This window comes from Candoia aspera, chromosome 1 (genome assembly GCF_035149785.1).
Source record: "Candoia aspera isolate rCanAsp1 chromosome 1, rCanAsp1.hap2, whole genome shotgun sequence".
In the NCBI taxonomy this organism is placed as follows: domain Eukaryota; kingdom Metazoa; phylum Chordata; class Lepidosauria; order Squamata; family Boidae; genus Candoia; species Candoia aspera.
This window is the reverse complement of record NC_086153.1, coordinates 305,461,304-305,489,124: the sequence shown is the minus strand read 5'-3', so window position 1 is coordinate 305,489,124 and position 27,821 is coordinate 305,461,304. Positions and strand designations below refer to the sequence as shown.

Genomic DNA, 27,821 nt, shown 5'->3' with positions numbered 1-27,821 from the left:
ACATAACAGCCACTAGATGGTGCAAACATTCTACTGCAGGGTCTTTTTTAGTTACTGTAAAATGCACAGTATTTTGCCTTTGGTAAGCTGAATCAACATGTTTAAAAGCTTCAGTTTCATGCTGTAAGAGTTCTTCAGAGAGCAGAATTATATGTGCGACAAAGTTGCTAGGTACTGTATACCATTTGAAATCAAGCCACTTGGTATATCCTGCAAAGCCCCAACGTTTCTCACTGTCCTTCAAATTTCCAGTAGCTTCCTCATATTTTTTCTACCAGGAAGACAAAGACTGAATGAAATTCACAGAGACCATTTAGTTGTAGTTATTAATTTGCAGAAAAATCTGGAAACTATCCACAATTTTATTTAACACTTTTTTCTGAGACCATGCATAGGTGTCAAAGAACATCATCAAAGAAACATCAATTGTTTCAAGGAAAGGAGAAAGGAAGAAAAATTGATAGGTTTGATGGACAGCTCTCAAAAATGTGGACACATTCACACGTAAACCTACTGCAGTGCCTGCCAAACTTGTCATTAAAGTCCCTGCCCCATTTATGCATCTCACAATGCTAAAATACACATTAATGTGATAAAAGCAACAGCTCCCTTTCCTGCTTTTCCATGCTGTGTAAAACAGTAAGTTATAAAACTATGCAGTGGAGTGAGTTCCTTCTTTAAAAACTGTCAGTTCCACTAATCAAAACTAGGTATAACCTTGAAAATGAGGCAGGCAGGCAGCTGATACTACTACCTCACAGTCCAACTGTGTGTAGATATTTCCTGAGTGTCAATTAGACAGCAATTTCTAATGCTGCAACTCTTTCTGGATATGCAAACACAATAGTATCTGAAATGATAGAAGTCTGGCTGCCTCATTGCCCTTATTAGCAATGGAAAACAATGCAGATTCAAATCTCCAGCACTACTGACTAGGCAACATGTGTTCAGGGTCAGGACTATATAAACAGGAAGTGATTTCCCACTCGGTTAGCACAGTATTTAAAAGAGAGAGGAAAAAGGCACTGGCCATACCTTCCAGTAACAAATTACCCACTTGTTCAGACATAGCTTCCCCCAAACACCTTCAGTTCATCTTTTAAAAAAAAAATTTTTTAGTCAAACTCTACATAGCTTTCAGAGCTGAGAGACCTCAGCAGTGCTCTTTCTATCTTAAGTTTCATTGTTCTCTTTGTACTAATGCATAGCTGAATACAGGGTGTTGGAAGGGGCAGGTCAAAAAAGTCATAACGTCAGCCATGACCACACATAGAAAGGGGACAGGGCTTTGATGGTGCCATTCACGGCTCCCATCTTGACTTTTTTAAAACTCTCCTGTAGAGGTGTCTGGCTGGATATCACCATAGTTAAAAATGTTTTAAAATTTTTGAAAATATTGTAACAAATCCACTGGATGAATTGTCATTATACAGCAGTGGCAAAAACAGTTATTTATAGGAAGTAAGAACAGCTATGCTGGATTAGAACTTTCCATTCTGAAACTATTTAGTTTGGAAAATTCTTATAGAATAGAATAACTTTACTGTCATTCCACTATATGTTATACACCAAGTGCATAATAAAATGAAATTTCGTTGCAGTTGGCTCACAAACACAATCAGATACCGTAATTACTATAAAATATACATTCTTTACACATTCCACATTCCACTTTAAAAAAAACCACTTATTGAGTATTCAGGAGTCTAATCGCCTGGGGGACAAAGCTGTTACCCAGTCTGGCTGTTCTACATTGGATGCAGCGGAACCTTTTCCCAGAGGGTAACAAAGAAAACCGGCCATGGACAATTGGACCACCATGTTTCATGGGGAAAAAAGGATTTTTGCAATCTATTTGTTTTAGAATATTTTACATTTATATTGCACAAATCAAGGTTTTCTTTAGCCATATGTGTTACATATACATAACTTAAGTACCATCTATTAAATTAATTGGGTTATTAAACAATAATCTGGATTCACATGACTAAGGTAATCACTTTGTACAATTCCATTATATTCAATTATGGACTGACTGCAACAAGGGGGAGCTTTCCACAGAGGGAATATGCATCTCTTTCCTTTTAAATAATTCCAAAGCAAGGGGTGCACCATTTATTTCAGGCTGAAGATTTGAATGGCGACATTCTAAAAAGTGGGTGAGGCTAAGACAAAGAAACTGTCATTGCCAGAACAAAATAATTTAGCTTAATATTTAGTTTAATTTGAATTATTTCCTACATTCTTCAGTCACACTGACCACAGTTTTGAGGAATTTGGGTACATAGATGGATGAGCTGTATCTAAGGCTTCAAAAGTTTGCAGGTTGGGTACATCGCTGTCCTTGTCAGCTAATTTTAAGGGAGAAGTCGGAAGGACAAAATAGCGAACATTTGTACTGTATCCCAACACCCAAAAAGTCAAGCATTAACTGAACATCCCTGTAGAAGCTGACTTGATATGCTTCCAGAGGTTAAACATCTCAATCAAGATGGAGAGAAAACTGGGAAGTACTTTCTACCTACTGAAATACATGGAATGACAATAGATATATACACAGCAGCAAGTACTATTTAGCTGTCAGAGTTGACCAACCCACCATACATAGTTTAACCCATCCTCATGCCCTCCAGATGTGTTAAGATTACAACTTTCACTTTACCCAAACAATATGTCCATTAACTCTACTGGATGGAATGATGAGTTGCGGCCAAAGGCTGCCCTAGACAAGCTATTTTTAGCACCAATCTCCTTTTCAACAGCACAGGACTAGCAAAAGGATGGGTTCATACAACATACTAAGTTAAAATTAGGCAAGCTGGTTTATAGCTCAGTTGTTTAATTCAGTAAACCAATGTTCTGTTAACTGTGCTATGTTGAGCAAATACGATCCTTGCGACCTACATTGTAGGTGTGGGAAAATATGACAAATGTTCTAAACCACTAACACTAACACTATCCAAGCTTTCTAAGAGCACTTTAATGTACTTTTTGGCAACTTACAAGGATTAAAGCAAAGCATCTATGGTATGATATGGAACCTGCATGTAACCGACTTTTCAGTTAAAAGGATTGTCCATTTGAGCTCCAAACGATAGTCGAGTTATTCTGCTTCAACTAAATCTGTTAAAACCTAATTGCGGAAATCAAAGTAGTTTGTTTGATTTATAGTTTTAGTTTATGAACTCAGTTGTGACTTATTTAACAAACTAAAGTTAAGAATAGCATTTGAACCCAGGGCTAGGCTGTTTATACAGTATTCTGAACAGAAACTAATTTATATTTGTTGCATGAAGCAATTCATTTTATAATTCTTCATGTTACACAAATCCAGAAATTTGTATTAATACCATAAATCATAAGGGAGTGTATTGGGTGAACACAACTATGATCCCAGTCGAAGCGAATATCTGTAGCTCAGGGTTGAACTGTGGAGTCCTTGGTGCTCTCTGAGCCTTGTTGTGTTCTTGCAGATGTTTCATTGCCTGACTAGGCAACATCAGCCATGATCATCCCTTTTGTGTATTAGTCTCCATTTCTTCCATTAGCTGCCAGTCTGACTGAAGTGTGAATTTTCCATACCTACAGAAGTGTAGCTGTTTTCATTATGTAGTAAGAGTACATTCTATATTAAGAGGAAAGCAAGTTCTTGTTTAAGACACTTCTGTGTATTTTTTAATATTAAAAAATATTAACTATTTTTTGAGCTATTAACTATTAGGTGGAGAGTCAGTTTGGTGTAGTGGTTAAGGCAACAGGTGGGAGACCGTGAGTTCTAGTCCCGCTTTAAGCACAAGGGTGCTTAAGGGTGACCTTGGGCCAGTCACTCTCTCTCAGCCCTAGAAAGCAGGCAATGGCAAACCACTTCTGAAAAACCTTGCCAACAAAACTGCAGGGACTTGTCCAGGCAGTCTCCGAGAATCAGGCACGATTGAACAGATTATAAAAAGAAACTATTAGGAGAGCGTTGCTGTGAATAGCAAAAGCCAATATGACTGTGTGTCCGGTCTCCCACCATAAAGAGCTGCAGTTTCTGCAGCAGCTGTAATCTGCATTCTCCATCACCCTCACTAAATTCATTCCCAGAACTCTGAGCTTAACTCCTCTATCAATCTAAAGGGTCACTTGCCCAATTCCCTTTTGTGCTTTGGACGTTTTTGGCATCAGTTCATGCTTAAACACGACAGGGAAGCCTAAAGCTGCAGTGTTGTCAGCAAAGGCCATTAGCACAGAAGAAAAACATCCTGGAGCTCGAAAGGGCGGCATGGGGGTGGGGGCGCTTTCGTCTGTCACGGTGGGTTTTGCGCTGAAAACGAGGCCCCGTAATTCCCCGTCCTGCTGCCAAGTGAAGCTGCCAGCCACGTCTTCTCTTCGCCTGGCCTTTCTCTGGTCGGCCAGTGTCACCAGAGAGGGCCGGCTCCTTCTCGGCTTCCACCGTCGAGGCCAGCCGTCAGAGGTGCCAGCCACGGAGCTCCCGCTCCCCACCTCTCACGAGCACATACGCGGCTCTTTTCTCCCGTTGCGAAGCGGTGTGTCCGGTAGCTGGACATATTTACTCGAAAACAGCTGATTCTAACAGAACTTGCTTTAACTTCTCAAGTGAGCGTGTTTCCAGGATCGCGTCCTCGACGTAGGACCCACACCCACTTTGTTCTCTCCCCTACAAGGGCTTTATTAACGCTGAACGGTGAACACCTTTCCAGCCCAATTAGACTGCAAGCAACTTCTATTGGTCACTTCAAACCTTTTCCCCAGATTGTCATTTGCAACCAGCAACGTCGATCAACATGTTTTTCTTAACACCCCCCCATCCGACTCCTCCTGCCTGCCTTTCTCTCTTCCCCGCTTCAAACATAAGAGAAGAGCGCGCGTCCTTCCTACAGGTAGTAGCTCTAGCTCTGAGTACTTCCCAGCGCCTTGGAAGACTGGTGGCCTGAGCGCGCGAACGCGATCCGTGGCGCGCCTTCGCTGCTTGCTTTCGACATTCAGAGAGAGAGAGAACTTGCCAAAGCTGCTGTTAAAGAGCTCGCTTTTACTCTTCCCAACGAAGCAGAAAGTCTTGGCAGCCATCATCGGAAAAATACTCGCGGCGCTCAGAAGCCAGGAAGCGTTGCAGGCAGTTCGCCCTGTTGCTACTCTCCGGTGGCTGCTGGCTAGTCAGCCGTCCCTGCCTTGCGCATCAGCAGGTTGTGAACGGGCGGCGGCTTTTTCAAGAGAAAGTGGGGAGGGAGGGAGCTGATCGCGCGTCCCTCCCCACTCTCGCCTGGGGGAGGGGAAAGGAGATGAACCCCGCATTGTTCCCCTAGCAGGCGGCTCCTTCTGGGCCATGGGCTCCTCGCCTTTGTTCCCAGGCTGAGCGGGCGGGCGCCGAGCGCTGTCTCCTTTCTGATCCAGAGCAAACGCGGAGCTTTGCCGGGGCAAGATGGATGTGACCATTTCCGAGCTCCTGGAACTCTTTCTGCAGAGTCCTTTGGTGACCTGGGTGAGTTTGCCAGGCGGCCTGGCGTTTTGAACAACCGCTTACTGGGCAGCGAAGGTCGGACCGAGCGCTTCGCTAGGGGAGGAAGTCGCGGGATGGGAGGAAAGCGCCTTCCCTCGTGGCGCGCCGGGCAGGCCACCTGGGAAGGCGCGCCGTCTGGCCGGCGAGGGAATCCGGAGGGCGGCTCTGAGCGGAAAGCGTCAAAAGTCGGCTTTACCTTGCTTGGCGGGGCTTTTCTCTGGGCTTCCGAATGGGAGCCAGTTAATGGACGTGCTGGGAGCGCGGAGACGGTTATTTCAGCGGAAGTCAGTTGGAAAGGTTGGTTCCTCCGGACCGTAAGTTATTACGCGCCCGGCAATGCTGGACTATCCAGATCAAAAGATAGATGGAGTGAGAGAAAAAACTGTGGTATTGTTGGAAGCACCGCCTCTTGGTTCTGAAAGAAAGTACTTTTTGTTTCTTGAGATATGGCAGCAAGGTGTCGGACACTGGATTAAGAAGAGTAGCCCCCCTCCTTTTTTTTTTTAAACTAGAGAGGCTTCTGCATTGTAAATACATGATTGTATCAAATCTTGTAAGGAAAGATGTTTTAATAGATGTACAAATCTTGTGTAGATCATAAGCTCCTTTAGGTTACTTATTCTGCATATAGCCCTAGAACACTTATAAGACTACATTTGATTGTAGCTTCCTCTGTACTGCCTCCTGTACTGTATACTCTCCTTATATAAAATCATAGGTGTGCATGCACACCTCGTTGTATACGTGGTTCTTATGGGGTATGTGTTAGCCCCTTTGCAGAAGTTTTACTTGTATAGGTATATTATTGTATTGTGTGTAGATTATTTCCTAATTTGCTTTCTGGTCTAGGGATAGGATTTTACTTGGTTAACCAATCGCCTTTTTTTAATGTTAGAAAGAGGAAGTGGGCCCATTTAATCTAGAGGAGGAAATGTTTCTGAGGTTGGAACTGGGATCCAATGCATTTTAAGGACATAATAGATTTGATAGAAAACGTGATTGGAATTGGAGGAGCAGATGGAAGGATAGAGATCTGTGTGGACAGGCATTTAATTTGCAGGTGTTTATACAAAATTTGCACATTTGCAGGAGAGCATAAATAGAATAGCATATGCTACCTCTGATGCCTGGCTTTATCTGTGCATTATTGCTTCCTTTGATTTCAGCAAGACTAGAAAGTGGTTTACCTAACCTGCACTGTTAGGCTTTGGGAAAAAAGGAAAAACAAACCAGTCTGAAATGACCAACTTTTTTTTGTTCTGCTTTTTGTAGTTGCACACCCTATATTACAGACTGAACCTGATTTTACTACATGGTGCAGAGTTAGTGATAACAGATTCTCTATCTAAGTTCCCTGTAAATGGTCATAATAAAACTATATACAACACAGAGTGAGCTAGCTAGTGCGTTTCCCCTGGCTATAGTTTTTGTTTGCAGGAAAAATTCAGTATTACCTGCAGCCTGACTGTCTTGTTTCATGTTGTAACATGTATGGATCAGGCCTCTATATAATCTGATATGGAAGCTCTAAGAAAGTAACAGGAGCAAGACAAGTGTGCTATATTACAGGTAACATTAGAAGAAGCCAAGCGTGTTTATATTTTAGCAGAATTGTTTTGCTCATAGTGGCTGACAAACATTTTGAGATACACGGATTGTTTTTAAGGAGCAGTCTGTTGCCCCAGTCTGTGTGGAGAATTTAAATGCATTTAATAAAGATCTTAGAAGAAAACTAGATCTGGTTTGGATGAGTTTTGAATGGATTTATAGCAGAGATAATCATGGATATTTCTTTCTCTATAAAAGAAATGGGAGCTTTTTGTGTACCTTCTCCTCATCTACTGGGATGGCTGCAGATATGGGTGAAGTAGCAGGACAGCACAAATTTCTGAATAGTCCTCTAAACAGGATTCCTGGTAGAAGGATGCTTGTTCCAGTACAGGAGAGGTGAATTCTTCAGACCACAGTGTAACTGATGGAGAATGGATCACCTTCCAGCCTAATAGAACCAAGTTTTCTGCCACCATAAGAAGCCCAATAACCATTTTCGTTGTCTTATTTTATTTATCAAATTTATATGGCCACCCGTCTCACAAAGAGTAACTCTGGGCTGCATACAGCAATTAATTATTGGTTTATTTTAAGTTTAGTTTAGTTTCTAACCTTTGAAATATAGTTCAAATGGATATAAACATGCACCTTCCAGAACAAAATTAGTAAGTGTGTTTCTTCTTTGAAGAATTTTCTAAAATAATGTTTTATTTTGTGTTTCCTGGCAGGTAAAAACATTTGGACTGCTAGGGAATGATAATGAAGACAAACTTGCGGTGTATATGAATCTAGCAGATGGAGTCTTCCTGAATAAAATAATGCTGCAAGTGTAAGTTAAACTCAAAAGGGCAAATGGCTGTTGAATTATGCTTTTAGATTTAGTAAAATGACATATCTGTACTGGAAATCAGTGAGACTTAACAAATACCCTGTTTCCATGCTAACAGAATAGTGTTTTTCTCCTTGGAAAACTTAATAAAAGGTCATCCCGTTTGTTTGTTTTTGGAGTACTTTTTTGTTTTATGTTATAATTTTAGCAAATTTAAAAAAAAACATAGAAAAGATAATATTCTGGCATATTGTGCCAATTATTAACCAAAAGAAAAAAGTGTTCCTGTTCCACAATACTATAGCACACCCTGACATGTACATGGTCTCTTATGAAAATCTCGATACCTCCAGTTAAAGGTTTTTAGAAAACAGGGCAGAGAAAGGTTTCCAACTGAAACCTTGGAGAACAGTTGACACTTTACTTGAACAGTTTTATCCCAAACTGCCCTTCAGATATTTTGGACAACTGCTCCCATTATCTCTGATTTGCTCATTGGGCTTATAGAAAGTAGAGACTAAAACTTATGGAGGGAGCCAGTTCTGGGAAAAACTGGTGTAGGTAATAGTATGCCTGATTGTCACAAAACTAAGGTTATATTTAGAAGTTGGGAGTGGAGTGTGTTGGCTTTTAAAAAGAAATCCTTCTTCTTTAGTTTAGTTTAGTTTAGATGGAAGACCCCTTTGATTTTTATTTTCCCCAACCCAATTATGTTGGAAATAGAGTGCACAAAGGTGATTAGAACTCTGTCACCAGGATAACTCTGAAAATTAAGCAGAAAGGGACAAAATTTGGTGCAGGGGAGAAGACAGCAAAATAAAGATCAAGTTCAAAAATGGGCTGGATCCAGTTGGGGGCTGCAGCGCATCGTTAAAGGTGAGACAGCTGAGTGCTTGCTCAGAATGTAGCTGACAGCTCTATTCTAAACCTCCTTCCTTTCTTCTTCCTAATCACATGGCCTAGGGAGGGGCTGCAATTAAGGGACCATAAAGATTTCCATAAGCCATGTTATGCATGCTTCCCTTGTTATATTTAACAAGGTATGTTTCACAGCTATGTAAGAAGTATCTTAAACCTGTCCATTTTAAGAGTTACATTATTTATCACCAGTTCCAACATAGAACTATCACAGATTAGAAATTAACCTAAAATGGTAATGGATTGGAAACAGTAATGCCTAGGGGAAATTTTAATTTGTGCATAAGTAACTTTTTTTTAGCTCAGCTAAGCCTGACATTGACCACATCTCTTCCTGTTGCAGAGTTTATGGCTTGATGAAACGACCTGTTTCATGCTTGGATTGAAACAGGCACTTTTCAAAGAATCTAAGTCATATAGTTTTCTCAGGCCTGTTTTTTTTTTTTTTTTTAAAAGATGTCTTTATTCTGCTCTTATTGCACAATATGCTCATCAATCTGAAAAGTTCTCTGATTTCCAGAAATGAACATTTTACACAGATGTGACGTGTTTAAAGCTGGGACAGTTGGAGCAGCTCAACAAAGCTGGTTTTCTTCTTCCGTTACAGAGGGGATTTTTTTTTAAAGCAGTGTTGGCGGCATGCCCAGTTGTGCCTCAAGATCAGTGAAACTAAAACCTGTATCCAGTAGGGTTGGGTCTGTTTAACATGAAACCAGAATGGTGGCATTTGTGTACAATCCAATCTAGCTTCATTGCAAGGTGATCGTAGCGACAGTCTGTGACCTTTCTGGCTAGCTCTTCACGCTTTTCAAAGCACTTATTTCTTCACTGTAAAGCACAGGTTTTTCTTCCCCTTCCTCAATTTTTGTTCTATGTCTGACCTTTTAAAAGAAGAATAAACTTTTTTTCAGTGCAAACCTGTCTATTCTTAAGACCTGTTGTAAAAATTCAATATATTATTGTGTAGCCTCTTGCCAAATTTGACAGCATATTTTGTAATTTATTGAGATAATATACATTCTCTTGGCATGTAGCTACTCCCCGTGCTTCTTCCACTGAGATTCGATGTGTATTCTGAATGTGGATTTTTTGCTGTTAGTACTCTACTATTTTTGTTATTTTTTTGATACTACCTGCAGTGATCCATTACTTTGCACCTTTGAGTAAAATATGGTTATTCAATCTGGATTGGACTGCTTGTGTGAAGATGGTGTGGGCTTCTCTAATCATAGTAATGGGTTAGGGTTTAATTAAAATTTAATTAAGATGGAAATTTCAAAAGTAGTTAAACGGGGAGGAGGCTAGTCAGATGTGGGTGGCTGCTTTATGGCAACATTTCCTGATGTTTGGTTCCCACTTCAGCATCAGCAGGAATTATTCTGATTCTAATTACAAGTAGACCTTGCTTAACAACCATTCATTCAGCGACCAGTCAAAGTTATGACAGCATTGAATGAATGGTATTTACAACTGGTCCTCAAAGTTGTGGCTGTTGCAATGCCCGCAGTCACGTGATCAAAATTTGGGCGCTTGGCAGCCTGCCCGGATTTACAACCGCAGTGTGCATTTCAACTTCCCCCACCCACCTATCTCCCCTGCATCTCTGCCCTTTTGGCTGCCTGGTACTCCACTGCCACCTGCCCTCTGCTGCCCCCACCACCCTGCATTCTGCTGCCCCAACTGACCTTTGCTGTCTTCTTCCTCCCACTGCTGACAAAGTGCATCCGGCCTGGCCCTTTGTGAGGCAGCTGTTGGCCACACGGCCTTCCTGAAGCCTTGCAAGGTCTTCCTGAGGCCACTGCTGGCCACATGAGGCCTTCCTGATGCCCTCACATGGCCAGCAGAGGCAGCGGAATGCCAGCAGGCCAAAAGAGCAGAGGTGAGGGGGAGATAGGTGGGGGGGAATTGAAGCAGAGGCAAGCATGGCGGAGCAGGAGAAGTGTGAGGTCCCAGCCTAACAACCACAACTGGAACTACTGAAACTGTTGTCGCTAAGTGGTGCAGTCATGTGATGTTTCACCTAACAACATTATTCCTTAGTGACAGAAATTCTGGTCCCAATTAGGGTCGTTAAGCAAGGACTACCTGTAGTGTATTCCCACAAAATCTAGAGGCATAATTTCTGGAAGACTTCCATAGGGACTGATTAAGTTGTGATGACTTTAGATGCCCTTAAGAAGACTTATTTTTTCAAATTCAGTAGCAAACTTATAGCACATATGTAATAGCAAATTTGAAAGATAATTGATGAGGGCAATCGTGTCGTCCCCCGCCCCCCGCCGCATACACTGAATATCTTTTTCTGTTGCAGTTAATCAAGGAAACTATTTTCAAGTAGCTGATCTAACCTGCAAAAATCACATTTCCTGTGGAACTGAAACCATTTCTGTTGAGTTCTTTTATGTGTTAGTTGACTGGGTAGATAAAGGAACAAATTGTGCATGATCATTAATTGTAGAAATAGAGTAGAGTAAGCTCTGGGTTCAACTGTCCTCTGTTTAGCAAACGTCAGATACAGTGGAGATACTTTCTTTTCAGACTTTCCTCCTGTTTAACAGACTGGGTGTCTGTTAAATTGGGGGGTCCATTAATTACAAGGATAATTCCATAAATGGTTTTGTTGCAAATTATGCAGTTATGACTATTAAATAATTGCATAAATAATATAAGTTGATGCAAATTATATAAATTTGGATTTAATGGACATTGCCTGCTTTTGAGTGATCTGTTAAATACTGTAAAGATTTTAGCATAACAACACCAGCTGTGAGTTGGACCTTTCATGGTTATTCCATTCATGGTTATTCCAGATGCCCCAAAAAAGCTAGCCAAAAACTTGGAGCATCGGCAGGTCCCCATGAGGCCAGATTATGGTGCCAAAGTCAGTCTCTTCTCCCACTTCCATCAGTACAGTCGCAAAGAGTTGCTGACACAACAGATGAGCATCCCAGTCTCTACCATCCACCCTGCAGTGGTGCGTCTTGGCCTCCAGTACTCTCAGGGCGTCATCAATGGCTCCAATGCTCGCTGCATTGCACTTCTAAAGTTTGTTTAGAGCTGTACTTTAACTTCCAGTAAATGGGCTGAGTTTACTCAATCTATACTGCATTTTTAGTTTATTGCAATGAATTACATTGCTTTTGAGTGCTTATGAATACTGTGACCATAACTACTTCAGAAGTTGTAATAAATAAATGGTATAAGTGACAGTGGTAAACCAAGCCCTAAGGTATCTGGTAGATTAGCAGCCCTAAATCTCCAAACAGCCCCTATTACCAGTAAAAATAATATTTGCATTTACTAGCTTGTCTTATCAAATGGTTTCCTAATCTCAGTACAAATTAAATTATATTATCTTTCAAAGCTATAGAATGTGCTGTGTTAAACACGTGTTTCAGCCAATATCTTTATGACTGATTCAATTTAAATTGACAGTTTGAATTTCAATAACAATTAACAGTGGATATAAAAAGTCTACACACCCCTGTTAAAATGCCAGGTTTTTGAGATGTAAAAGAATTAGACCAAGATAAATCACTTGAGAATTTTTTCCGCCTTTAATATAGCATATAAGCTGTATAATTCAATTGAAAAACAAACTGAAATCTTTTAGGGTGAAAAATAAAAATAAAATAAAAACCTAGAATAATGTGGTTGTATAAGTGTGCACACCCTTACACTAATACTTTGTTGACACACCTTTTGATTTTATGGCAGCATTCAGTCTTTTGGGGTAGGGGTCTATCAGCATAGCACATCTTGCCTTGGGAATCTGCCCACTCTTCCTTGCAGAAGCGCTCCAAATCTGGGCATCTCCTGGGCACAGCCCTCTTCAGGTCACTCCACAGATTTTCAATTGGATTCAGGTCTGGGCTCTGGCTGGGCCATTCCAAAACTTTGATCATCTTCTGGTGAAGCCGTTCTTTTGTCGATTTGGAGGTATGCTTTGGGTCATTGTTGTGTTGAAAGGTGAAATTCCTCTTCATCTTCGGCATTTTAGCAGAGCCCTGAAGGTTTTGTGCCAAAATGGACTGATATTTGGAACTGTTCATCATTCCCTCCACCTTGACTAAAGCCCCAGTTCCAGCTGAAGAAAAGCAGCCCCAAAGCATAATGCTGCTGCCACCACCAGGCTCCTCTGTGGGTATGGTGTACTTCTGGCGATGCACAGTGTTGTTTTTGTGCCAAACGTACTTTTTGGAATGATGGCCAAAAAGTTCAGCCTTGGACTCGTTAGACCATAACACATTTTCCCACATGCTTTTGTCAGACTTGATGTAGGTTTTTGCAAAATGTAGCCAGACTTGGATGTTTTTCTTTGAACTTTTTGGCCATCATTCCAAAAAGTATGTTTGGTACAAAAACAACACTGGGGTTAGTGTAGTTGTGGAGTCCCTGTCTTTGTTGCAGTTGTTGTTTTTATGGTTGCTTTTTAGTCTAGGCTGTTAAAGGTAAAGGTTTCCCTCGACGTAAAGTCCAGTCGTGTCCGACTCTAGGGGGCGGTGCTCATCTCCGTTTCTAAGCCTTGGAGCCGGCGTTGTCCATAGAACACTTCCGGGTCATGTGGCCGGCATGACGACTCGGAACGCCGTTACCTTCCCGCCGAAGTGGTACCTATTGATCTACTCACATTTGCATGTTTTCGAACTGCTAGGTGAGCAGGAGCTGGGACGAGCAATGGGAGCTCACCCCGCCACGCGGTTTCGAACCGCCGACCTTCCGATCGGCAGCTCAGCGGTTTAACCCGCAGCGCCACCGCGTCCCAGTCTAGGCTGTTACGTTTTGTTATTTATTTATGTTTTAATCTATTTTAATTGTGTAGTCGGATATGTCGCCCAGAATGGGTGGCCATAACAAATTTAATAATGATATAATTCAGTAAATAAGATTTTCAAATTCCTGTTGACAGCTTTGTGCTTCTTGATTGACAGCTTAGTGTTCTTTAGACCTTGCAGAAACTCTCATGACTCTGACCATTGCCTCTCCTGACTGGGGTGCTGGGATTTTGAACCCAACAGCATCTGTGTTCAGTCAAGTATTTCCACTAGTACAGTATAGCCCACCTATATTGTTAATATTGTGTTTGTCAGATGGATACATTAACATATTTTTGCCTATGCCAAGTAACATACTATATAAACTGATACGAAGTTTATCATGTATTGGCTCATTGCATTTATTTTTACAAAAAGCTAAAAGGAGCTTACATAGAGATCTCTTCTAATTACCCCTCAGTAAAAGCTGCATTACGTGGATCTGGCTGAGAGCAAGTTACTAGTCAAATGCCATCCAGTGATCACCATAGTGAAGTCGGGGTTTGAACTTGGGTTTCCTCAGCCTGAGTCAGCACCTCAGCCACTGCAGTACTCTTGTGGTATATGGATGTATGTTCAACATTGATAACATGGTGGAGGGAATGTTAGAAGAGCTGGTCTTTTTTAAATCCTCCACTTCCAAAATAATCTGTATAGAATAGCTTTGGGAGCAAATTAGGTTTGGCTGCCTCTCTACTATTCTTTCTCTGTGTATTTCCCAGAGTTACCCACAAGGATGGGTTTGGAAAAAGCTGCTTGGACTTTTAATCTGAGCAGGCAGTTCTTTTTCATATAAAAGATACTGTGGTGGTACAAAACTGCTCAACCCAGAATCAAAAACAACAGGTAAATTGATGCCTGTAAGACAATCTTCTAGCCCTCCAGTGTTTCATAGTCACCCATATTGTGATAGTATCAGTCCTTAATTTTTTATAAATAGTTCCCAGGTGGTAAGCTGAAAACTTAAAACTCCTTTATTGTTTCAGAGGGAAGGGGGTTGTTGAACTCCTTGAATAATGAGTTATTTTCTTTATCATTAGGAATTCCTGCCTTTCAGAACTCTCATGTTTTTTATTATTGACCTACTGGAAAGTACCCATGAACCTAAGCTAAATGGAAGATGATTAGTTCTCAGCGAGCACTTTTTTTTATTTGATCGTACGGTGTAGCAGTTTGGTGTTCATGCTACTTTTTCTTGCTGGGAGATCCTTGTGAGGTCCAGCAGCCAGATGTGTAAACTATTTAGCCATGATAAGTCACGTTGCCCGGGGTGCACCACGAGGAGGCTAGTCTACATTGCACCGAGTTGGGCTGAGAGAGAGTGACTGGCCCAAGGTCACCCAGCTGGCTTTCATGGCTAAGGCGGGACTAGAACTCACAGACTCCTGGTTTCTAGCCCAGAACCTTAGCCACTAGACCAGACTGGCTCACTTCAGTGAGCACTATAAAGTGATTAAGACAGGGTCATATGTTCTTGGATTTCTTCACTACTATTTCATGTGTTACTCATTGAACAGAATGGCCATAGATTTTTTTTCAAGGTTTAACATAAGATCGGTTGTTTTGCTATGGACAAATGTGCTGCTAGAGATAGTTGTGTGGGTTCCTTAAAAAAAACAGTGACAACTGGAAATAAATGACTAAGATGTACAACTTCTAAAAAATGCTGGATCCAAGATCTTCTGAGGTTACCAGTTGTCTTAACATCAAATGAGAGATGCATGCTTTGAACTTCCCAAAGCCCAACTGTTGTTAGTATAATACCATGGAGCAGACTTCAGAGCAATTAATGTTGTGAGTGATACAATATGGCCTAGCTATTGCTACTCAGTAAATCCCTAGTATCCACAGAATATAAAATCCCAAAATGAAATCTAACAGAATTACCCTTGGAAAATTTGGAGATATATCTATGTGTTCTGGAGTTCATGATGCAGTAGAACTTAATGCCCCAGACTGTTTCCTGTGCACCCAGATCTTTCTGGAAAAGTTATCGCTTGTTCTCATCAGTAACCTGGTTTGTTTTTGTCTCATCACTGTGGTGCCACAAGTGAATACTGATTAACTCTAGGTTCTGCTCTTAAGTTCACATGGGACTTTAGTGGAAGCTAATAGATCCTGCATGGCTGTGATTGAAATAAATGCTTGATCTCTATTGTTGTAAACCATCTTGAGTGCTTGTATGAGCAGAAAGGTATAAGTGCAACAGTAAGTTTTAGAAATAGTAATTTTGTTTGCAGAAAATACATTCTGCTTTTCAAACACAGCTAGAACAAGGGGGCTAGAATATATTGACAGATGATTCATCATGCAAAGAATTCCTTGAAATATATATATGTACCTGGTTACAAGCTTATCTAATTCTGTACTGAAGCTCTTGGAAATTCTAATTGTAAAATTGAAGGCAATCAGGGTTTGCAAATCCTCTCCCCCAGTCCCAGTATGAGCTCTCATATAACAGTCCAGCTGTCCCCCCTAAAATTGCTAAAATTTTTGGTGGTCTCAACAATATAAAGAACTTTCTTTTTTAGATGACCAGTGCCTTATGTGTCATATTGCTAAGTGCTATCATAAATAAAATATTAACTTATCTGTTGAAATGTCAGTTAATCGTGATGCTTTAGTACAAACATTAGACACTTGTTTGCTTTTTCCAGTACTTTGCACTGTGATATTATTAGAAGCAATAAAAATTAGCTATCGGAAATAATTTATCTATTATGACAGGATTATATCAGCGGATGCTGAGCATGCCATGCTGTGCTATTGTTTTGCATTCTTGCTCCCCCATCTCAGTGCAGTCAGCCACCTGAATATGTTTGATAGCCAGGAGAACCCACTGATGCACACATTGTAAAATATGAAGGATGCTTTGAAGGATGCTCTCTCTTGCCAAGTGTTTATTTTATTTTATTCCCTTCTTTTTATTCTTATTCTTCAGAGAACTTTTCCTGAAATGATGAAAAAGACCCAGTCCTAATCATGAAAGTTTAGGTTGAGTCACATTTATTTTCTGAGAGTTCAACAGCCTGAATTAGGGATATGCATGTTTTGAAAATGATTTAGAAGAAATGCAAAGTGTTCCAATTATCTACTACTGATTATAGCTGCCTTGTCTTTTTTCAGTCTTCCACATGAGCCTGACAAAAAAGATGTGGCTGCTTTAAAAAGTTGACTCCTTAATGTATTTGCATCTTTAATGTAGCTGTTTGAAGCTGCTCTGACTTTTTTCAGGTTGCACAAAATCCTGAAATAAACCTTGGGGTACTTTAATAATTGCAGTGATGTGCCACACTTGTGCAAGTTTCAGAGCGCTGCTTCTAAGTCATTTTAGAAGTATGCATAGCCTTAGCCAAAAAGTTTGAGGCTCCTATTCCAGTTAGGAGGAATGTCTCTAGCCTACATTTGTAAATGTGGTCTTTTTAAAATTCTTTGGGGCCTGGAGAAAGTTCACTTGAACCTCACCCCACATTTATATTTCTATTGCATCCTATGTCCATGTTGTTGTTGTTTTTAGTTTGAGAAAATGCTAAAGACACACATTTCTCAGGTATAATTTATATTGATAACAGAATTAACAGAAGAATTGTACACCTTAAAATAGAAAGACAGATTATTGGTGACCTTTTTAATGGTTTGTCAAGTAATTTAAACAAAAATGAATAATGATGATAGTGTGTCCTTACTGTGTTACCATCATTCCACATAAACACAGTATCTGACTTGGTAATTGCTTAAAGCCAGTTTAATTGAAGAGGCATGGACATTATAATAAGTAATCTGAACACTAGTGAGATCCAGTACCGGTACCATTTGCCATCCCTTCTCAGGCTTCTTTGCCTGTTCTCTTCTTGCCAAGTTCAGCGCAGACAGGGGCTCTTGCTGGTCAGCTAGAAGGTAGAGCTGTGCATAGACTTGGGAAAAGGTGCTTCAGAGCTTGCAGGAGTGCCAATGTGACACATCTCTGTGGATCTTAAAACATTTTTCCTGCACTATGAAGTACCTTTTCTGAATTATTTCCAAAGTGCTGTACGTCCCATTAGATGCCACGTAGGATCTCCTATAAACAACCCTGTTGCAGCACATAAAACAAATAACTTGGAACACCTTAAGGACAGATCAATTTGATGCATCAGGAACTGAAATGAAAAAAATCAAACTGAAGCCCTTTTTATTTAGAACGTAGTATAGCAAAATTTACTAAAGCTAGCACTAATGGCAGCATTACCATCTTTTGGACTCTCCAGAGGGAGGCGGAAGATTTTTCTCTTTGTTTAATAGCTTCTGAATTTCATGTTAAGAGACTTGAAAAGGGCAAGTATTTCTCACTGGTGGAGAATAAAAAGTTGTCATACCCTGCAACCAGGTCAAGCTAGGAGAAGGCAATGATTTAATGGGTCATGTGTTAATTTTTGCAGCTCAAACAACAGGACCAATGATTCAGTAAATGGAATGTGTGGGGAAATTTGAAATATTGAGATATTGCTAGATCCTGGATTTATATTTTAACTGGTTAGTTTTACCACCTTGAATAAAAAAGGAACATTTCAAATATGAAATCATTAGTACCGGCTTTGAAATAGAACATATCTAGGATACCTCAAACCACTTCTGGTTTGGAGGATTTACTTTTAGAAACTGCCAAACTGGCCACAGAATAGCATGGCCTGGGAAGATGCACAGTTAGCATAGTCAAAAGGCAAGAGAACATTTTAGAAATCAACAGGATATTCCATTTGTGGATCAATGAATTTTGTACATCTCTGTGACTTAGGCTTTAGGTGAAGCCGCCTCCAATTCCTTCTCCCCCTGGCACCTCTATTAAAAAGACCCTGATTTTAGTCCAAAGATTATTTGGCTGCATTTGTAAATGTGTCATATTTATAAATCCCCAGCATAAATATTATAGGCTATCAAGGACATTTCTGCCCCTTCCCCCCACTTGTGAACTTCAGAGATTATTTCTACCATATTGCAGCGGAGGAGAATGTTAAAGGTTGCCCCACTGGCTGTTAACCAAATAAATACACAGGATTTTGCTAGTTCACTGCTTTCAGGAAGGATAAAAAATCCCCCCCCCCAATATCTAGCATAGGCTACACCTTAAGATGGTAGGCTATTAGAACAACCTGTGTGAACCCTGCATGTTTTAGTCACTTTGAAATGTTTGTACTTCTCCCATCCATTTTTGTAGCCCCTTAGTATGGGTTTATGTAGATGACTTGTTTCTTGCTACTTACTCAGTTGTGTTATTTTTACAGTATCATTCAAACAAAAAAGCCAGTTTGGTGTAGTGGTTCAGGTGCTGGGTGACTTTGGACCAGTCTCGCTCTCTCAGCCCAACGCACCTCACAGGGTGGTGGTTGTGGGAAAAATAGGAGGAGAAAGGAATATTAGGTATGTTTGCCACCTTGAGTTATATATCAAAAAAGTATTGAGTTTGGTATGAGTTTGCCGTGCTTGATCTAAAGCAACGTTTCCAGCCTTGAGGGCCACAAGCAATACATATGGGGAAAAGGTTGTGATATTTACAGGGACCACTGTGGTGCAGGGAAGAGATTTAATGTTAGATTTTTCTTCTGTTTGTTTTTCTTCCATGTCCCTGCCCCGCTAATGTTATTAAATTGTACTTAAGCCCTGAGAGGGTTAGCAGCCCAGCACCTGCTAATGCTTACAGAGTCAAAGTGGCAGTTTTAGCAGCTGTTCTGAGACAGCTTTGCAATCATCCATAGAGGTTTCTTACAACATCTGCTGGAAGGACCAGCAGCTGCATTTTTGACAGCAGGAGAAAAGGCAGGGGGAGGACATGAACCACAAATAGCTGTATCTGGTTGCAAAATTGGTGAACTGCACGTAGCCTCAAAATAGTCCACCCCAGATCTAATGCAGGAAGGGCATCTTGCTGATAACCAAGGGATGCATATTGTTAGGGGCATCATATGAGGCCAACATTTTGCTCCAGTTGTTTGTGTTGGGGGAGACGTGACACATGTGGCTCTTGTGTGGAGAGCAGCTGGGAGCAGTAAAGACTCAAACTCCAGGGTGAGGTGCCTCCCCCCTTTCCAAAGCAAACAGCCACAAATTTGAGAATGCTGATGTAAATGAGTGGCAGACCCTTGCTTCTGGGAGCAGAGAAGTAAACTCCAGCAATTGGGATGGAATCCACTTTTCCCACTGCCTTGTTGATAGAAATGAGATAATACAGCCTTAGCTGACAGGATGCCCAGAATGCTACTTTTCCTCCTGGGCAGTAGGTTGTTTCTAATGCTTTCCCAGTTATAATAGCATGAGAAAAGTGTTTCTCCCTTTTTCAAAGGCTGATTGTTTTGGTTTGGGGGCTGATAAAAGAGATGACAGGTTTAGCAACTAGCCCTTGCTCCATATCTTGCATTGCCTGTAACACCTTTTTTCTTCCGTTTCACCGTCAGATACAACAGTCCTTTTTGCTAGAATTTAAGAAAGCTGAGGACTCTGAGAGAAAAGGGAAGTTACAGACTTGTGTTGACAGTCAATTTTGTTGCTTCAAGGCCAAGTTGTACCAGTGAAGCTGCTTTAACAAGTGATAAGCTAACAATCTAGAATCCAAAGTAGTAATCTTTCCCAGACATCTTCGAAAGCCTTAGGCATCTGCTTTTGCCATCACTTCCTACAATTTCTTTAAATTATTATTACGCATTTGATTTTTGTCATGCGAATGAGTTGCATTAAACCTCTGTTAATTATAGCTTTTCTTTTGTTTGCAAATGGCTGCCTTTCTCACTTGTCTGCCTATTTAATAAGGCAAGTGGCCTGAGGTAGGGCAGGAAAAAATTCTACTGTTGCCAGTTCTGGGCAGGTCTCCAGCCCCAACGCTGATACAGCCACTGTGGTTGCAGTAGAACTTACTTACCCATCATCATGGAAATCGTCTCTGAATATATCCAGTGTGCTTAGTTTGCTTGTATTTGAGGAAGGCTGAACTTTTGTATGGTTCAGGAATATGTTTTGTAAATTGGCACTAAATTGCTTACTTGAGTCTCATACACTTGAGTTAGTAGACTTGGTGAGTGGCTTATAAGAAGAAAATCTGTGATTTATTTATTTATTTATTGCATTTATATTCCATCTTCCCTCTGGGAGATTAAGACAATAAAACAGGTTAGAACAAGAGATAATTACTGACCCAAAGGGTCAGTAATTTTGTAGCTGTTTGAGGATTTGCACTTGGGTCTCCACAATCATAGTCTAGCACACTAACTATTTAATGAAGCTTCCAAATACGTTAGAAAAGATTGCTTAGTTCTTTTTTTAAGTTAAAGAAATAACATTCAAGCTGAATGTTTGCCACTATTATACAAATTACTCTCAGGCTTTATTATTTAATTGCTACTGCTGTTATGTTTTGTGCATTATAAATATAATTAGCTAGATATAGTGAAGATGTCATTTTGCCCAATCTACTTGCTAATATAGTGAGATGACCCATGGAATTATGTTCAGACTGCATGTGTGAAGTAACTTCAGTCAAAGTGGACAATAAGCAAAACTGTTGCTTATTAAGTGATTACTAGTTTGATTGTTAAAGAAAATCAGTTCCTTTCATCTGCAGACTATATTGATACTACTTGCTGTCATTCATTTTGATCTAGATCAATGTTTCCCAGCCGTGGCAAAGTCCAGATGTGTGGCCTTGAAGTCCACACATCTAAAACTCACCAAAGGCTGAGAAATACTGGTCTAGATGAAAGCTGGAGCCTAGCATGGATATACATACAGTATATATAATAACAGATAGTTATACAGCCTGTATGTTTTATCTGCAGATGGGAAACAGCATTTTAAAATGGTGCCCCATCAATGAAAACTCAGTATATGTAGTAAAGCTAGTAAGTGGGGAAGAAGGTTAGGACAGCCTTGTTAGTTCAGAAACCATGCAAACTTGGGCCTGTTTTAGTATTGCATGGGAGATCACCAGGTTAGAACAAGAGTGTAATGGTTGCCTATTCTAAAACACCATCAGACTCATGAGTAGGAATTCAAAGATATCTGATTTATTAAAGAATAGTATGCAGGATCACAGAGAAAGCTGAGAATGATGAAAGTGCGCCAAATTCAAACTAAAAACCCTTGGTGCAAATGAAATCCCTCCCCACGTAGAATCTTCTCAGGTTCACAATCCCAGGTGCTCCTAACGGTTTCTGATGGTCTGCGGGAAAAGTCCTTGAACAGATAACATAACCCAAACACATTCCATTGTTCTGATTTCACATACAGAGCTTGGTACAAGGTCTCACAGCAGCTCCCTCCCAAACAGAAACGCTCATCAGCGCCATGGTATGTGAAACGTTACGATGTATAAACTACATTGAATCAGTGAACATGACATACTGCCTCCCCAAAATGAAGAATACATTAAGCAGCAGGCTTCAAAGGATAAGCAAGGTGGAAACGGTTAACTAAATCAGGAGCGTTAACATGGTGGGCAGACACCCATTCAGGATGAGGAAAGTGTTTTCATCGGACCAGATACTGCAGGGTGCCTCGAAGCTTGCAAGAATCAACGATGTCCTTGACTTCAAAGTGTTGTTGGCCGTCAATCATAATTGGAGCAGGAGGAGGAGGTTGAGGGTGTCAACACAGTGAGTGGTGCACAGGCTTAAGCAAGCTGCAATGGAAAACAAGGTGCAAGCATTTCAAATTGTGAGGCAGTTCCAATTTAACAGTAACTGGATTGACACGATGAACAACAGGAAAAGGACCAATGAATTTGGGAGCAAGTTTTTTAGAGGGTTGAGGTGATTTGATAAACTTAGTAGATAGATACACCTGATCCCCAACTTTGAAGTCATGTTGTAAAGAATGATGCTTATCAGCTTGAGACTTGTAAGCAGCCTGGGCATCAGCCAAAGCTTGTTGAATTACTGGCCAGGAATCAGACAGTTTAACAGCCCAGTCAGATGCAGAACATGTTTGGGAAGGGGGCTGTGGCAGTTCGGGGACGGGAACAAAGTCGTGACCAGAAACTACGCGAAAAGGGGTTTGTCCGGTACTTTGATGCACAGCATTGTTGTAAGCAACTTCAGCAAAAGGTAACAACTCCACCCAATCGTCCTGATGGTAGTTAATGTATGCTCTAAGAAACTGTTCAAGAGTGGCATTTAAAATCTCAGTAGAACCGTCAGTCTGTGGATGGGATAATGTGGACAGTGCTTGTTTAGTGCCAATCAATTTTAAAAATGATTTCCAAAACTGGGAAGTAAACTGTATGCCGTGGTCAGAAATTAAATGGGAGGGGCTACCGTGGAGGCGGTAGATGTGATGGAGAAATAGGCGCACTAATTGTGGGGCTGACGGGATGGATGCACATGGAATGAAATGAGCTTGTTTAGAGAAAAAATCCTTTACAACCCAAATGACAGTTTTCTTCTGACTGTGAGGTAGGTCCACAATGAAATCCATAGAAATCTCGTCCCAGTGGCGGGGCGGGCTGGCCACTGGCTGTAGAAGCCCCTGTGGCTTCCCCCCTTTTCGTTTTGACATGGCACAAACAGGACAGGAAGCAACATAGTCCTTTACATCACGCCTTAAGGTTGGCCACCAAAATTGACGGCGAACTAAATGCAAGGTTTTGACAAAACCAAAGTGTCCAGCAAGTTTATCATCATGGGAACGCTGCAAAACATCAGCTCTTAAAGTTTCAGGCACGTAAAGGCGGTGTTCCACCCACGTCAGACCGTTTTCAAAAGAAACATTGTCTCTATTAGCTAGCAACCAAGTGTCATATTTTAATGCCTGGAGAAAGTCCTTCTGTAACTGACATGGAACTTGCACTTTCCGCTTCCCAGACTGGGCTGGGGGCGGGGTTGCCTGTGCACGGGTCTGGCTCCAAGTGACAGCAACCAAGCCCAGTTGTGGTTCAATGAGAACAGTCCCAACCACATCTGCCATGTCAAGGTCCTGAGGCAACCATGACAAAGCATCAGCCAGAAAGTTTTTCTTTCCCAGAATAAATTTTAACTGGAAGTTAAAGTGACTGAAAAACTGAGCCCAGCGAATCTGTTTATGGCTGAGACGTCGTGGGGTGCAGAGGGCTTCCAAATTCCTGTGATCAGTCCAAACCTCGAAAGGGCATTTACCGCTTTCAAGGAGATGGAGCCAGGTTTCTAAAGCTGCTTTTACAGCAAACGCCTCCTTTTCCCAAACATGCCAACAGCGTTCTGTTTCAGAAAATTTCCTGGATAGATAAATGCAGGGTTTTAAGCAATTTTCTGAATCCCTTTGTAACAAAATAGCCCCAACAGAGGAGTCAGAAGCATCAACTTGGACCACAAAGGGGCGTTCAGGATCAGGGTGCTGTAAAATAGGCTCAGCAGTGAAAAGGGTTTTTAACTTCTCAAATGCTGCCTGGCATTCAGGCGTCCAATTCAGCACTGCCCCAGGGTTTTTTACTTTGCGTGTCTCTCCCAAGCCCTTGGTACGGAGTAAATCAGTGAGGGGCAGAGCAATCTCAGCGAACCCCTGGATAAATTACCGATAGTAATTACTGAACCCTAGGAAACTTTGTAATTGCCTCTGAGTGCGGGGACATTCCCAACTTAGAATTGCCTGAATTTTTGTAGGGTCCATTTCTATACCCTAGTCAGACACTCGATAGCCCAGATAGTCAAGTTGGGTTTTGTGAAACTCACATTTGGAAAGTTTGGCATAGAGTTTGGCATCTCTAAGTTTGCGTAACACCTGTCTGAGGAGGTGTTCGTGTTCCTCCTCGGTTTCAGTGTAAATGAGAACATCATCTAAATAAACCAGGACCCCTTTAAACAAATGATCATGTAATACTTCATTAATCAATTGCATGAAGACTTCGGGTGCCCCTGCCAACCCAAAAGGGAGGACTTTGTACTGAAACGATCCTAGTGGGCAATTAAAAGCAGTTTTCCACTCATCCCCAGCTTTTATGCGAATGTGGAAATAGGCTTCGCGAAGATCGAGCTTGGAGAAAATCTTGCCCTTTGACAAATGAGCTAACATGTCCTTCATGAGGGGCAGAGGGTACTTGTTGACAATAGAGACAGAATTTAACCCTCGATAGTCCGTACAGAGTCAAAGCGTGCCATCTTTCTTTTCCCGGAATAGCATAGGAGCCCCAACTGGAGAATTAGCAGGTTCAATAAACCCCCTTGACAGATTTTTGTCAATGAAGTCCCGTAATGCCTCAAGCTCCTTCTGAGTCATCGGATAAATTTTTGGCTTGGGCAATTGAGCATTGGGGACCAACTCTATTGCACAGTCAGTTTTCCGGTGGGGGGGGGGGGTAACTGATCTGCTTCCATCTCCCCAAATACGTCTGCAAATTCTTGGTATTGAGCAGGCAAGCCTTCTAAATGTGGCAAGTCAGGGTGCGGCGTGGCGATCGCTGCCCTCCCAACCCCTGCACATGCAACTATCTCCTCTGTAGGAGCTTGGTAAAATCCATCTTTAAAAGTCACAGTTCTGTGCTCCCAGTTTATGTAGGGGCTTCGATAGGTCAACCAGGGGATCCCCAGGATTACCAAGGGATTGCCAACAGGTGCTACAATGAATTTCAAAGTCTCACGGTGGCTGCCCATTTGCATTGCCACAGTTCCAGTGAAATGGGTTGCCGCCCCCCCACCCCGCTGTTGAACCATCCAACTGTGTGAAGATCAAAGGATGCTGGAGGGGGAAACTAGGCAGTTCCAAAGCAGCAACCAGATCAGGGTGAATTAAACACCTGGAACACCCAGAGTCAACTAAAGCCCAGACCTCTGTAGTTTTTGTGCGGAAACCCAATTTCACTTTTACTGCTAAAGTGGGACAGTCAGCACTCACCATAGCATCTTCGCACCCATCCTCTTCCACCTGCCTGCTGGCGCCCTTCATGGCAGGTGGCTGGCGTTTCCCGCCGGCTCCTTAGAGTCGTCTTCAGCCTCTCCTGAGAAGTAGATTACTTCTTCAGCGTCGGCTGTCCCTTTGGCTGCTGTCATTCGCCGCGAGGGGGGGGGGCGATTTGGCCAGCAGCTTCCCAGCTTGATCTCCAGCCTTGGCTTTTGGGCAATCAGCTGCTCGATGGCCCTCCTTTCCGCATTGGAGACACTGACCCCTCGCATAGCGCCTATCTCTCTCCTCATCCCAGGCTCTATAGCTTGGCCGGGCAGCAGTTGCAGCACTTCGGGGTCCTCTCATGGTGGCGGGTGGTTTTTCAGGTTTTCTAGGTTGCATGAAGGTATGCTGAGCATGCTCAGCCTTTCCTGCCAGACAGATCCAGTCGTACAATCCAGTCGGTGTCGTCTTTACACAATGCCCAACGCAGGACGTCCCGGTTGAGTCCCTCTTTAAAATGCTCTATTAGAGTTGACTCAGACCAGTCAGTGATTTTCCCAGCCAGAGCTTTAAACTCCAGGGCATAATCAGCTACTGACATTTGGCCCTGGGTAAGATCCTTCAGCGCCTTCTTAGCTCTTGCCTTGGCCAGAGGATCTTCAAAATGCAGCTTTAACGCCCACATGAAATCATCGAAATAATCAAGTGCAGGGGAGTCAGCATCACTTAATTGAACATACCAGTCAGCCGCTCGACCCTTCAACTTGGTGGCAATGGCAGTTACTTTAGCCTCTTTGGAAGGGAAGCACGCCCCAAACTGCCTCATATAACTTTTAGCATTAGTTAAAAAGAAAGATAACTCTGTTGGATCCCCATCAAATTTGACAGAAAAGTCTCTCCGCCTCTGGTTGGAGTGGAACCAGCCGGCGCTTGAGTGGTTGGGCCCCAGGTTACAGTAGCTTTCCCTTTTCGGGGTGGGGATACTGATGGCCGGGCTCTGCGGGGTGGAGATTCATCCCGGAGCCGTCTCTGGCCCTGCTCCACCGGTAGTCTGGATGGGAGGATGGGGGATGGTTGCAGGAAGCTGGGATCTCCTCTGCACCTCCCCTGCCCCTCCAGTGACAAAGACAGGTTTTTCAACATGTACTCCATCGATTCTATTTTGGCTTCCACCACTCTTAGTCTCTCGGGTTCGAGAGTCCCCTCTCCTTTGCGTGCCCGGTTTCCTCTCAGTTGACACCGTAGTAGATTCTTTGTCTGGGGTTGGTGGGAACCGATACTTCCAGGACGTCCCCGACATCCCTGGTTGGGGTTCCCCCACTTCATCCAAGGTGATCAACTCTGCGAGCAATTCGCTGGGTGCTGGTTGCTTTGGCTCTTCCCTGTTGTCAAATTCCTCTGCATCAGAATTGGAATTCGATGCATCCCTTGACAGGTCTCGGGATTCTGAAGGTTCTGGGGTGAGATTCAGTTCTCCGCTCTTGACCGTCGACTCAGGCATCAAGCTAGCCATCTCGAGTCCCCCGGTCGTGGATTTTGACTCAGCCATCATTAACTATTTTCCCTCACAAGAGACTGATCTTGGTAGGAGCTAACGGTACAACTTTGGTGATTCTCAGCTTTATGTAATGGTTGCCTATTCTAAAACACCATCAGACTCATGAGTAGGAATTCAAAGATATCTGATTTATTAAAGAATAGTATGCAGGATCACAGAGAAAGCTGAGAATGATGAAAGCGCGCCAAATTCAAACTAAAAACCCTCGGTGCAAATGAAATCCCTCCCCACATAGAATCTTCTCAAGTTCACAATCCCAGGTGCTCCTAACGGTTTCTGATGGTCTGCGGGAAAAGTCCTTGAGCAGAGAAAATAACCCAAACACATTCCATTGTACTGATTTCACATACAGAGCTTGGTACAAGGTCTCACAGCAGCTCCCTCCCAAACAGAAACGCTCATCAGCGCCATGGTATGTGAAACGTTACGATGTATAAACTACATTGAATCAGTGAACATGACAAAGAGATAATTACTGACCCAGAGGGAATGCCAAAACTATAGATTAGTTTGGGAAGTAGGAAAAATCATGGACTTAAGTCCTCAGAAATCAACGGGTATATCTATAAAACTGTAGCACATTGAGAAAAAGGCTAGACTACACTAACATTTCTGAACTATCATTGTTCAGTGCCCCTTATATTGGTACTCTTCAGAAAAATCAGACTACAACTCTGAGAACTCCTGGAGAATGTGGGAGTTGCATTGTAACATATTTTAAAGTTGGATGTCCAAGTTCTCTAAAGGCATATGTCTAATAGTTGGAGGAAGTGAATAATCAGTTGGAGGAAGTGGATAACCCCCATGGTCTGAAATAGACCCAACAAGAATTCT

The 27,821-nt window shown here is 42.0% G+C and overlaps 1 protein-coding gene across 1 annotated transcript in view; it reads left to right on the top strand.

Annotated features, from left to right (window-relative positions):
- Window positions 1-4,900: 4,900 nt before the first annotated feature.
- The window catches only part of CCDC88C (coiled-coil domain containing 88C), a 113,218-nt gene continuing 90,297 nt past the window's right edge, over window positions 4,901-27,821 (top strand). Inside the window, exons 1-2 of the mRNA XM_063290236.1 lie at window positions 4,901-5,482; window positions 7,780-7,880. Coding sequence (XP_063146306.1) covers window positions 5,423-5,482; window positions 7,780-7,880 — 161 coding nt within the window. The 5' untranslated portion in view covers window positions 4,901-5,422. The remainder of the gene's footprint in view (window positions 5,483-7,779; window positions 7,881-27,821) is intronic.